The sequence below is a fragment of the Pterocles gutturalis genome, unplaced genomic scaffold, assembly GCF_000699245.1.
Source record: "Pterocles gutturalis isolate BGI_N339 unplaced genomic scaffold, ASM69924v1 scaffold2975, whole genome shotgun sequence".
In the NCBI taxonomy this organism is placed as follows: Eukaryota; Metazoa; Chordata; class Aves; order Pterocliformes; family Pteroclidae; genus Pterocles; species Pterocles gutturalis.
In genome coordinates, this window is record NW_010140462.1 from 47,932 (window position 1) to 61,320 (window position 13,389).

Consider the following 13,389-nt stretch of genomic DNA (forward strand, 5'->3'; position numbering starts at 1 on the left):
ACGTGGCCAGTATGCTACGAATCGTTTTCAATATTTTTAGAAATATTCTAAGGTATACTTACAGCTTTAAATTTTGGCAGTCATTCAACATAAGAGGACAATAAGATGAACTACCAGCACTTTCTTGTTCTAACTAGTGCTATATTGCAAATCTACATGGCAAAAATGAAACAGAATATTTGCTACAAAAACTAATGAATCACAAAACCAATCATTTTTTGCCTCTAAAATTAATAAGAATAATTACTTTACTTTGCACAGTATTATCTTGCATTAACAAGTAGCAAAACACATCTTACAGTCAGCAAGCCATCTTTCATACCCTAATTACTGATTTGCATTGCAAAAAGCTATGAGTGAGAGTGCACTGTGCCAGAAAGGATTTTGAATATTACAGTAAGTCAAAATAACTAGGAGTTAACATTTGTATAATAAGTGGAGTATAAATCTCGACGCTACTGCCACAGGAGTTACAATTACAGTTAAGTTACATTATACCTGCAGAAAGTCTACATCATTACAAAATCAACAATCTCATGATGTGAAGGCTACTGATCCACTGCAGATCATTAAGCACATGATTTGCAACATATTATGAAGAAAGAAGAAAAAAGTCTTGAGGTGTTATAGGAGGACTCTTGCAAAATTTAATCAACCAAATGCAAAACTGCAATGTTAATAGCTCTTTCCCACACACACAGTCCTGAGTAACCAAAACCACATGCACTACAGTTTGTGGTCATGCAGTTCCCTAAGCAACTCTGCACCTGCTTATCAAACGTCTTTGCCTTCTGAATTCACCCAGCTGCTTCTCTCAGAATTGCTTGTGTCTCCTCCTTGCAGGAAACCTTGCACCTAAGCTTTTTTCTCTTAAAGCCCATTAGATTCAAAATTTCAAGTCTCCTCTTCATACGAGCTTCATCTAAGACCTTCTCTGTTATCAAGGGTCTTGCAAAATGGAAAATTATACATCACCATGTGAGTTTGGCTCAAACAGTGACTCTAAAACTTGTATGCATGAATTTGATACCTCATGAATTCTCTCCTATGTGCTTCAGTACTTCTCCAGGCAGTTTTAGTTCTATCTATCTGTACCACAAACCACTTACCTTCTTGGAAACAGAAGGATAAGCACAGAACCAGTCCAGCAAACTACTACAGCATATGAAACAGGCCAAGTTGGCTTTCAGAAGCTTCACCTAACCTGCAGAGCTGTTGGTGCCCTTGCCACAACCACACAGACCACAAACTCAGACAAAATGCAGCTGAGGGCATTTCTGGATGAAAACTCAGATTTCTTTTCAGTGCAATATTTGGTGAAAAAGGGAGAAACTCAGGGAAGCGTGCAAGCCTAATCCTTAGTCAGAGAGATATGGGTAAGAAACTCTTCCAGATCTTGCCATGTAGAAGTGGCTAGAGCAATCCAAGGCCTTTATTTATCTCCTCACACATGCTGGACAAGCTGAGATCTTCCTTATTTTAAGGAACTATTCTGTACTCCTTTGATCTGCTGTAAGAAGGAGAAATTTGAGTGACTAAATTGACACCTTTCCTAAAGGATGCTTCATTTTCCAAAGTCATATTTTCTCAGGTGAAATATACAGATTTTAATTAGCCTCAAATTGCTCTAAAATTAAAGGAGGTACCTTTTATAGACATTACATAACAACGAGTTCAGCAACCACTTAAACACAGGAAGCTATGCTCAAAATTTATTTCCAGGATAATCTAACCCTACCTAAAAAAAAAAAAAAAAAAAAAAAAAAGGTAAAAATTATTGTATGTGTAGATTTCCAGAAGCTAAAAAACGTGGGATTAAGTCACCTTTTAAAAAGGATTAAATACTAGTTGCATTGGGTGCATCTGGCTCTGTTAGTCCAACACAGAAATGCTGCAAAGAAAAAAGAGAGATTATAAATTTATGCTTTTGTCTGATTTATGTATTTCAGTTGGTTGAGTTGCAGCCTTCCTAATGAATGCAATGAATCATCTAAACCACTTAAATTGAGACTGGGAAATGACAGTGCTTTCCCACCACCAAAACTAAATCTTGTTAGGACAAAGACTTCAAGTATTTGCTAACAATACATTAGTTCTCCATTCAACACAGAAAACAACTAATGACTTGGCTGAAAAGGTTATACCTTTCTGTAAGACCAGTAATGCCATAAGCTATGGAAACATCAGTATGTTTCCAATAGTTATCCATTACCACAGCACTGAAAAAGGAAAAATGTGTTGTATAACTATTCTCTGTACAGCAGCAAAACCACTCTTTATTTCTTCACACATTCTGAAAAGTTTCAGGGCTACTGAACAGATTCTGAACTTCACAATAATGTAGCTCTTTAAATGTTGTTTACTTCTAAAATTGCTGTAACACCCTACAATTCATGAACTTGTATTTTTAAACTGACATAAGTCAGAGTCTCCTAAGCTACAGAACTCATTCCATCAGTGGAATAAAAATCAAGCCAAGATGGTAATACATAATCAGTACTTGATCCTGCTTTTGCACAAGCATCTGACAGGACAGCAGGAACCCCCCAAAGTATCCAGCATACAATGAAAGCAGAACCTCTGAGAACACAGGCACAGGATGACTTCAGATGACCCAGTGTATAAATATGAATCAAAAATGGTCTGTTACTGATGCAGCCTTTAGAGCCAGTTAAAATCAGTCTTTCAAGTATAACAAAGAGAACAAATATCATGTGTAAAATATTCCATACATGGCAAAATCAGAGGAGATAAAACACAAAAATATAATTGTTTCTAAGGGAAAAAGAACAAAGAAAGGACAGAGGGAGCAGACCTGCTCCAGTATTGCCATCCCTATTCAAGTATACCACACCAGATCAGCCTGTTTAGCAACCCAAGACCTCCTTTACTTTCAACAGAGAAAAAGAGGTGATTTTTGGTTTGCCACCCACCATATTTTGCAAATGCAACTCAACAATCATAGAATCATTAAGGTTGGAAAAGACCACAAGGATCATCAAGTCTAACCCACACCACCTAACTCACTAAACCATGTCCCTAAGCACCACATCTACACGTTTCTTGAACACCTCCAGGGATGGTGACTCCACCACTTCCCTGGGCAGCCTGTTCCAATGCCTGATCACTCTTTCAGTGAAGAAATTTTTTCTAATATCCAGCCTAAACCTTCCCTGGTGTAACCTGAGGCCATTTCCTCTTGTCCTATCACTGGTTACTTTAGAGAAGAGGCCAGCACCCACCTCACTACACCCTCCTTTCAGGTAGCTGTAGAGAGTGATAAGGTCTCCTCTCAGCCTCCTCTTCTCTAGACTAAACAACCCCAGCTCCCTCAGCCGCTCCTCATCAGACCTGTGCTCCAGACCCTTCACCAGTTTCGTTGCCCTTCTCTGGACTTGCTCCAGCACCTCAATGTCCTTCTTGTGGTGAGGGGCCCAAAACTGAACACAGTATTCAAGGTGCGGCCTCACCAGTGCTGAGTACAGGGGCACAATCCCTGCCCTAGTCCTGCTGGCCACACTATTGCTGATGCAGGCCAGGGTGCCATTGGCCTTCTTGGCCACCTGGGCACACTGCTGGCACATGTTCAGCTGGCTTTTAAGAGTACTCCCTTCTAACACTATATTTTGCTAACTGGATGAAAGAACAGTGTGTGTATGGGTGCATGTTTTCTGCTCCAGCAAGACTGATAATTGCAGCATTGAGCCTCAGTAAACTCAGAGACAGGAACAGACCAAGAATACTATATGCAGTGTTTTCTGTCTGGAGGTATTATTTTCATTGATTTTGAATGTCAATAACTGTCCACGAGACTGAGTAGCACTGTACATCTCTATTGGCATATATGCTTTGTTCAGATCCTTGATAAAGCTAAGAATAAAGTAATGATGTTAGACAGGTTCCAGAAACAAGCTTTTAAGAATGCCATTTTGATTCAGTCCCTCCAAAGAAATAAACTATACTTTCAAATCTAGTTTATGTTACCTACAGAAACAGAGAGAGTCTTTGACTGCATGTGCCTTTTTTTTTTAACTCTAAATAGCAGAACTGACAAGTTCCACTCCCCTCCCGCCCCCCGCCTTCCTGATTTCTTTTCTTGTAAGCATTTTCCTTTTTAGTTATGTTGTTTAAAATGCAATGTTGGCAATGAGATATTGCTAGAGGCTTTGGACTGATGCCTTCTGAAGCTTCCACTTTTCCCAACTTTTACTAGCAATAAAGAATTTGTTTCTAGAAACATGTAATTTTAATTACAAAATTACCCCAAAAACATAAATGGAATTTAATTGGTTACAAAGTAATATTTTCACATAATCAAGGGATTGTTTGGGGGGTTTAAGGCATAATTTATTAGTTCTGGATAAGGTGCACATTTTGAGTCCTACAGGCAAATAACAAACGGATGAGTAAGGGAAATAGTTTATTTGTCTGACAATTGGCAGCTAGAGGTGCAATAACTTACTTGATCAATTGCCATTTCAAAGAACATTAAAGCTTCTCATAATTATGCTACCTATATGGTATGCAGATGAACAACAATACAGCCTTACCCCTACTATGCTAGTGATTTAATATGATGTTTCTGCCAAGTTTTGTACCTTTCTACATAATGCAAAAGGAAGTAATTACTTTTTGTACTGAAAGATTGAAGAATTGACTCCCTTTAGATATGCAAAGAATTTGACTACAGGAAGAACTAAAGATGACAGCTTCTCTCGATCAATTTTTTCTGATATTGAAAACCATCCATGCCAATTTTGAAAAAGTCTTAGCTTTCCAATTATTTAGTTCTTCAGAATTCTGTAGTTAAGTGAAGATAGCCACCTCTCTCTGTCAGGAAGCTTTTCCAATTTGTTACATACAATGAAGTTCTTCTCATGCTCCTTAATTCAACTACTTTGTCATGTAACATCAATAGCTAGCAGCTTTTGGGAGTCCAGTTCTTTGATGGTCTAGCCTCACTGAACTCAGTTACCTAAACCAACACAGGAAGCCACCACAGAGTCATTAAATACCATGCACATTTCAGACAGATATTATACAATGGAAAAGACTTCAACAAATGTGTAAGATCACATTTTTGAGATCAAACGATACTTCAGTGATCAGTAGGCAAATATTTACCAATCAGAAGTTCAGATGAGAGTACACTGCCTTGAGAAGGTTAATGGGTATTGCCTTGGTTCTCTACTGTTCTACTGAAAATGTCTTACACCCAATTAAAAAGGAAAAGCAGGAAAAATTTTACATTAAAATCACATATGTTTCAAGAAAAAGTGAACAAGAACTTAAACACAAAAACAAATGAGATATACCACAACATGCAAAGATGCCTAAACACAAACACACTCAGAAAATAGTTATTCTCATTTCAACTCAACATCAGTACAATTAACCCCATTCTTTTATTACTCTCAGAGAATTTCATTTGAAACAGATTTACAAAGGGAATCTATTCTAAAGTCTTTGGCAGAGAATCAATTCTGGAAAGCTATTTTGTTCTATACGAGACAGTCCAAAAACCTTGTTAAAATTCCAACGGAATAAGAGTTTTAATGACTGGAAACTTATGTTCTGTATCATTGAAAACTATAGAGCAGAGTTTCTAATTTATTGCCATTTCTCAACAAACCAATCTACAAAAGTAGAGGCCTATTAGTGAGAAGCTCAATATATTTAGATTTCTAACATAATGTTCTGAGAGACGTCACATAATTCAATTTTCATCATAAATATTTTAACAAGTCGTACATTCCCTTTCTACACTATGAACTTTCAAAAAAAGGTGGAGGAGCACTAAGGAAATAACACAATTCATTCTTTGGATTCTTTATTCCACCATCAAAGTTGCATTCTGTCAATTAGCTTATCTTCTATCTTATTTCCTGAAAAAGACAAGCAGGGGTAGATTTTCCTAGCTTTGTAATACCTGGACAATCTGCTGTCACTAATGACTTCTACCTCAAATCACCTCCTTGCAGTAGGGGGGCATTTTACTATCTTATTAATGGAGAACTAAAATACAAGGTAAAGATAGCAAAATGCACAGAACAAGCCTGTGGCTAAGTTGTGATTTCTTACATCTCTATCTTAGACAGTTATCCACCAATTCCTCTTGTTGTTAGTGCATGCCTTTAATAACTCTACCATTCTACTTGTATAACACAACTTCTTACAACTCTTCCCCTGCATATAGCACTTACTTTCTCTGAAATCTTTCTTGTTCCTGTGAACATTCCCAGTCCTCAGATACAGTGAGGACCACGAGGATCTCCTACAGTTGGAGGCTTCCCACTTCCCCTTTCTCCCAGCAGTTTGCAATGCTTACAGATTCTAGAAAAATTTAGCATCAATACAGAGATAGCTCTCTTGCCACTTACTCAGAATTTGCATATAAGTTTGAGGCGAAAACACAAAATTTGCAAGTCAACCAATGCAGTACTCTCTTTCGCCTTTATTGGTAATTACTAGCCTGACTACTCTAGCAGTAGGTGAGAATTCTGCAGGAAAAAAGGAAAACTGTCACTATTCTTTCAGCTAACAAATTGCTGATGAATTCAATCCCCTACTGATAAGTCTCTATGACAGCAATTATTCCCTGTAACAAACAATGCTTGTGGCATTTAAAAACGTCTCCCTCTCCCCATCTGACCTCTCTGCATACTAGGGATTCTCAATCTGTTCTACTTAAAAATCAACATAACACATTAATACAATTGCTAGAAAAATCCTTATTTATCAATCATGATTTTACAGTGTATAGTATAAAGAACATTGCAGAGTTGCATTGCTGTATTGTACATACCCCATGTTCTTTAGCAGCCATAACCACTTTTGAAATAATATCTTCTTCAACAAATGGCCTCACAGCATCATGGATAATCACTACTTCCGGTTTCTGCAGCAGATGGTTGGAAAATTCATTCTCTGCAAATACTTTCAGTCCATTGAAAATTGACCGGTGACGAGTTATTCCACCTTTTACTATCACAACTCTTTTGTGGCCGTATTTTTCAATTATAGACTTCATTGTTTCAATATTTTCAGAAGAGACCACCACAATAATGTTCGATATCCAACTTATCCTAGAAGAAACAGTACAAAACCAGAGAAAGTAAACATGAATGACCAAATAAAAGTACATATATCTCCATGAAACAAAGAAATCTGCATCAAAAGAAATTAAAGATGGCTAAATAAAGCATCTCTCAATATACTTAAGTCCATGTTTTTGCATGTGTATTAGCACTCCAACCCTAAAGGGAGATCTATGTCAGAGGATCTCTACCAATACATGGATGTCAAACAAAGTAACTGGAATTCTTGGAAGGAACTTGCTTCCAACAACCAGTTTGCAAAGGCGGAGGGGGAAGCACCATCTGATAACCCTTCAAAACATTTCTTATTCCAGCCTCATTCCTAACTTCAAATGTAACTTCTAAATCAATCAGGTAGTCTGTTATTTTAGCTTTCTCTAAATTCAGTCTCCAATAAATTGGTAAATCCTGGGATCTGGAATACTCCATGTTCCGCCGTGCAGTACACTGTGTACAAGTGAACAGGAGGATCAAGAAAAACTCTGAAACAAAGATCACTATCAAGACAGGCATAAGCAGTAACTGACAGATTGCTAATGAATCAAAACTGTGACACTTGAATATTGACAGGAAACATTACACTGGTAGTTTGCAAAAAAAAAAAAAAAGTGTGTGTATCTATATACATGCATGCGTGTGAAGGTTTCTACTCTAGGAAGCTAGCAAAATGTAAGAACAGAGCTATACTAGGGAAAAATTACCATAATATGAAAAGCATATTTTTAGAGAACTTCAAGCTTCTACTGTTGGTATCAGGCTAGCTCTACAATTGAGGGGTCGTGTGGAGGGAGAATGACCCACAACCCACAAGATTAAAACCAGTAATAACTGAAGTTAGGTTGAAGTAGTCACACTTGTGTCAAAGGACACAGTAGTATAAAAATCACAGTCACATGTGGCATACTGTACTTCAAAATAATAGAAATACCATAACTCAAATCCAGCTATTTGAGTGTCTTATTTCCTAAATGCTATGTACAGAGCATATATATAGTCTCAAGCTATTGGTTTCTGCGATAACACAAGAAGGCATTGCCTAGGAACTATGCTTACTCCAAAAGCAAAGTCATCTGCGATACAAACCACTCCTCTAGAACTATGTGAAACAACAGAGCATCTTCCACCTTCTGTATGGGTTTTTTGTAATTAACAGAACTCCATGGAAAATTATTTCAATGAATTTTAAAATAACTATTAAAAATAAAATAAATTGAAGTGTTATTAGAATTATTCAAAAGAAAAGCATTTGTTCTTATATTCATTTTATTATTAACAAAGGCAGAAAACACAGCCAAACCAACATACTCTCAGCATTTTTTAAGTATTGAAGTTGTTCAAATGTAAAATCTAAAGTCATATGGTTTCAAGTTTCATTTCAACTTGTCACTCACCACAGGTTCATCAAAGTGTTTTCAAATCTCTTAAATGAGTCCTGGCATAGTCTTACATTTAGCCACAAAACTTAGCACCTCTGCATGACTTCAACTCAGAAATAGGGCAAACTGGATTCATCTCAGTTCTTTTGAATTTTGAGAGTCAGTCATTGAAATAAAGCAAAATTCAAGAGCAGCTATTTCACACTAAACAAGAACTTGGCACTTCTATTTGCAGAAAGACTATAGCCTTAGCCTTGCACAGTTCCCAGAAAGAGTGGACAGTCTGCACATTCACTAGTGACTGTGTAAGAAGAGCACTGACATTTCCCATTCTGGAGTCAAATGAAGCAGATTATGAGGCAACTGGGAAGGACACAGCATCTTCTGAGAGAACAGAAGTACTGACCAGCCTATGATAAATCTCTGCACAGGGAGGGGTGGAATGGCTCAAGGCCTCCAGTAGTACAATACACCAAAAAGTGACAGGATGCGGTCACAGCTCCACCCTGTGTCTGGATAAACACATTTATGAACGTATGCCCTCCTGAAACTCATTCTGGCCTAATGTTCTATAATTAGAGTTAGGATTTAGAGAGCAATCTATTCATATAGGAGCATAAAGTCTGATTAGATACAAGAACAGTTTAGGCTTTGAAGCCTAACATGTCCCATCAAAACTGATTTATAAAACTCACAAAAAGTACTAATTCAGTAAAAGTACACTACAAATTCTCATGAATGAGAACTGTGTACCACACAGGTGCTTACTCTTTTAAAGATCTGCTTATGGAAATGTTGGAAAGTGTTTTAACAAAGTACAAAGATATCAGTATTCAATCTGGCAGTAAATGGATCCCTTTTTTCCCCTCCCTCAATTTGTCACACCCTTTTCTTCAGAAAGATTTCACACTAAAACAATAAGCAGCTCAGGACCTGCTCAAAACCAGTTTAAAACTAGTAAAACCCCTTTTCATTTTATATCTATAATTCAGATCACAATAATGCAAGCTTCATAAAGAATCAGCACAAGGCACGAAAGAGATCAGAATACCATACCAGTGTGCTTTAACAAGCACTAAATACAGATCTCTAGTGCTTCTACACAACATAGGCTGTAGTTCTGAAGTGGAAAATCAGGTCTGATCAAATGAAACAAAAGTAACACCACCAGTTACAATCGCTTTACAACTGCCTTGGGAGGATGAGGCAGAAAAGGACTATGTTTCCTGCAGCTGTCCTGATGGCCATTACCTAAATACAGACCAGCTGCCTAGTAGAAAACAGTATTGTTTCATTAAATTTCAAACAAAAGTACATACTTCTATAGTAGCTGACCTACAACTCAAAGTAAAGGAGCTCATTAACTCAGCAACAGATTAAGCTATTACATGACTTGACAACACAGACTGCAGAGGAGATGAAATAACCAATGAGTTATGTTCTGAGACCGCATCATCTCAATGGCATGCTCAGGTACAAATATGACCGAGGTTTGACTTTCTGTTAGTCCATTCACATACAAATCAGTGCTGAGCCTGAAATCTGACAAAGCTTAAAACACTCGCACCCGGTTTCTTGCAGCTCTTACCCAGACCAGAAACAACCTATTTAAAATATAACCTACTGAAATCAGCAGTTGTAAAACTGGCCAGAACCAGACTGTCACTGCTGGAATGGCTTTAGTAGTGTAAGATACGATCTTTCACTGCCACAAAAAGCCTTCAGAGGTACAAGATAAATCATTATATTACTTCTGCTGCTCTTATTATTCAAACATCAAATCAGAAAAAGAACTGTTGAGAACAAAATGCATTTGCAGAATGCAAGCATAACTTCCTTTTGCTCCATAGCAGTTTTGTTATAACTTTATTGACATATGAAAAAAGTATATGAATACATATATATTTTCTACAGTATAAAATGGAAGCAGGGAGCCTTTAAGTCTGAAAAGTTTCACAGGTACATTAAGGAAGTTTTGAGCATCTCATGTACAGAAGTCATCCATTTTTTCCTGAAAGAAAGCATTCTTTACTAATCAAACAAGATAACAGAGATAACTTCATTAAGTTAAAACAACTGGATTATTTACTATGATTATTTTTAGCTCATAAGCAATTTCAAGAATAAGCTAATGATAACTGGACAAAAAGAACTATCACACTACATGCATTAAACAAAACTGTAGTTGCGGGACCCGTAGAGCCAGTGAACATGCATCAGCCAACAAAGAAAAATACTTGGCAAATAAACTACACAAAGCACTTCCAAAGAGGCAATTCTTTGGAAGGTTCCCCAGGTGATGTTTTCTTGATATCATGTCACCTGTTCTAAGAGAGTACATTACAATGAACAAAGTAAACAAAACTGCCTAAAACCTTCATGGAAAATTTTTATTCTGCCATTTAACATATTAACTCTGCTTTCCTCTTTCCTAACTTCTCACTGTACTTTCAACAACTGATAAAATACAGGCACAGCAAGAAAGCAGCAGGTTATTTGTCCCACAATGATTTTAAAATCAACCTTTACCTTAGTCTGTTTTCCTCTCTATAACTTTAGTAAAATATGCGCATGCATGTGCACCCAGAGCTGAGATTCCTCCCTGTCTCAGGAAAGGAAGTGGAAAGGTTCTATTCTAAACAAACACACACAAAAAAAGTTTTAAATTAAGAAAAAACCCTAGCAGTTTGCACTGAAGCAAAAAGGAGGTATGCCACTCCAGTTCTGTTGAACTTGATGCAAAAGCCTTGCATAATTCAACAAAAGCAGAAACCAATCCAATGGGAAAAACAGACATTTAAGTTCTCTGACACTTGAATTTTACCCCCGAGGTAGGACCTGACCTTCCTATCAGTACCACTGTACTGGCAATAAAACCCAATCATTTCTCTTCACCCTGTATTTTCTCATCTCCTCTTCCTGGGCATCATCTTTGATGATTATTGGCAGGCCAGCATTCTACATGCTGTCATCCTACGAAACACAATGCACTGCTTATTCATTCATGTCTGCTCCTGTGTTCTGCCAGTTTTTCCACATCAGCATTTAAAATTATCACTATTTGCAGCTGTCTGCTCCTGTGTTCTGCCAGTTTTTCCACATCAGCATTTAAAATTATCACTATTTGCAGCTGAATAGCGTAAAAATATTTTTCTCCTTATTTTTAAAACGCACATGCAAAGTACCTGCAAATTCTTGACTTGCTCATGTATTTCTGCCTATATGTTGCTACATTTTTTCCAGATTAAAAAAAAAAATGCACAAAAATAGCTGCAGTAGCTGAGACAACCAGTTCTACAGAAGTTATTACAGGCTAATGAGTCAATGATTCATTCAATTACAGCAGGTAAACAATAGACATCAGAAGATAGTATCAAGCTAAACACGGAAAATCTGCCACTTCTGGGTGATAAATTTTGTGACAAACTGCAGTTCCTCAGTATTGCATTTTTGCACATACATTCACACAATGTAAGAACAAGGTACCTCCTTTGCAGTTTCAGAGCCAGAAGTAAAAGCATTGAGATGAGAATGAAAGCTTTAGAGTACATCTGTTCCCAACTCCCTATACACATACATACCAGTCAACACTGCAGTTGAGTACAGAGATGGTAGAAAGCTCTGCCTGTGAGAACACTGGCACCAGTTATTGCTCTCCTAAAGTTAAGCAAAAGCACTAGGTTGTTACTCTCACAATCATGCTCATGCACCTGGTTGGACTGTACAATTAGAATTCAATCTTCTAATTTTTTGCAGATTTAGGACACAAATATAATACTGTTGCTTAAAGAACTGTTATTTTCCAAGAGTTTACTGGCAGCAAAAACAAAAGATTTTTTTTAAATTATAATGTTTTATTTTCCTATGATATAATTTCCTCCCCAAACCTCAATCTGTTCTCTTCTACAGGTCTCCAATACACTTAGTGAGGATATTGCTCTTCTCTGAAGATTCCCACAACATTTTGGCAGAGATTACAGCTGTGACAAGCTTTGGACTGGAGGTTTTGCTTACTGATGTGTTTAGCTTTGTGACTGGCTGCTGCTGAAAATTAAATAAACAATATTTCTTTCATAAAGTAACAAGTGACCTGAGGGAAGCATCTCCGGGTGGTAATGGAAAACTCAACAATATCCTAACTTTGATGTTGTACAAGTTTCCATGAGTTAAGAACTTCAGGAGATGTTGGCAATCCCATTTCTTTTCACCACCCTCCTCCATTCCTCTCCATTTATTCTCTCTAAAATCTAAAGGTTTGTTTTTCTACAAGTTACTGACAAACATCCAGAATACAACTGACACTCCACTCCTACCTGCAGTTTTTCAAGTGACACTAGATACAAGACTTACATTATGTTAGCATTTTACAAAAATATATTAACTGTCAGTCACATATCTAGGTCTTAACAGTCTTACAAAAAGGAAAAACCTGACTGCTAAGATATCCCACTACTTAAATTATTTGTTCCAATATAAACAAAGAAAAGTCATGCGTGTAGCCTCATGCTATGTGAGCTATCAGCTTCTAGCCCAGTAACTATATCTTAAAGAGGGCATGTAAGCTCCCTGCTGAGGCAGCACGTTCCACCACGGACTGCAGCAGCGAAGGCGCAATGCAGCGATGTAGACTACAGAGTTTGTCCTACTGAAGAGCAGATCTTCTTTCGAGGCCTCTGGTCAATCTTAAGCCCATCTCCAATGGCTATGGCCGAAGAGATCTTTTTTCAAGGCCTCTGGATAGTATGAAGACCCTCTCCAATGGCTATGGCAGGCGCCTAGCTCACCAAACCAGCTGATGCGGCTACAGAAACACCCGCGCTTCAAGGCTGGGGGCCTCAAACAGATCTCCAGCAGCAATAGAAAGCAAACACAGCTTCAAGGCATCGCCAATGCTGGGGCGAGAGGAGAGCAGCCCG

The 13,389-nt window shown here is 37.6% G+C and overlaps 1 protein-coding gene across 1 annotated transcript in view; it reads right to left on the reverse strand.

Moving 5' to 3' along the window:
* ISPD (isoprenoid synthase domain containing) overlaps positions 1–7,078 on the reverse strand; it is a gene marked incomplete at its 3' end in the record, with an annotated part of 53,199 nt that extends 46,121 nt beyond the window's left edge. Inside the window, exon 1 of the mRNA XM_010083656.1 lies at positions 6,806–7,078. Within this exon, the coding sequence (XP_010081958.1) occupies positions 6,806–7,030 (225 nt within the window). The remainder of the gene's footprint in view (positions 1–6,805) is intronic.
* Between the last annotated feature and the right edge of the window lie 6,311 nt (positions 7,079–13,389).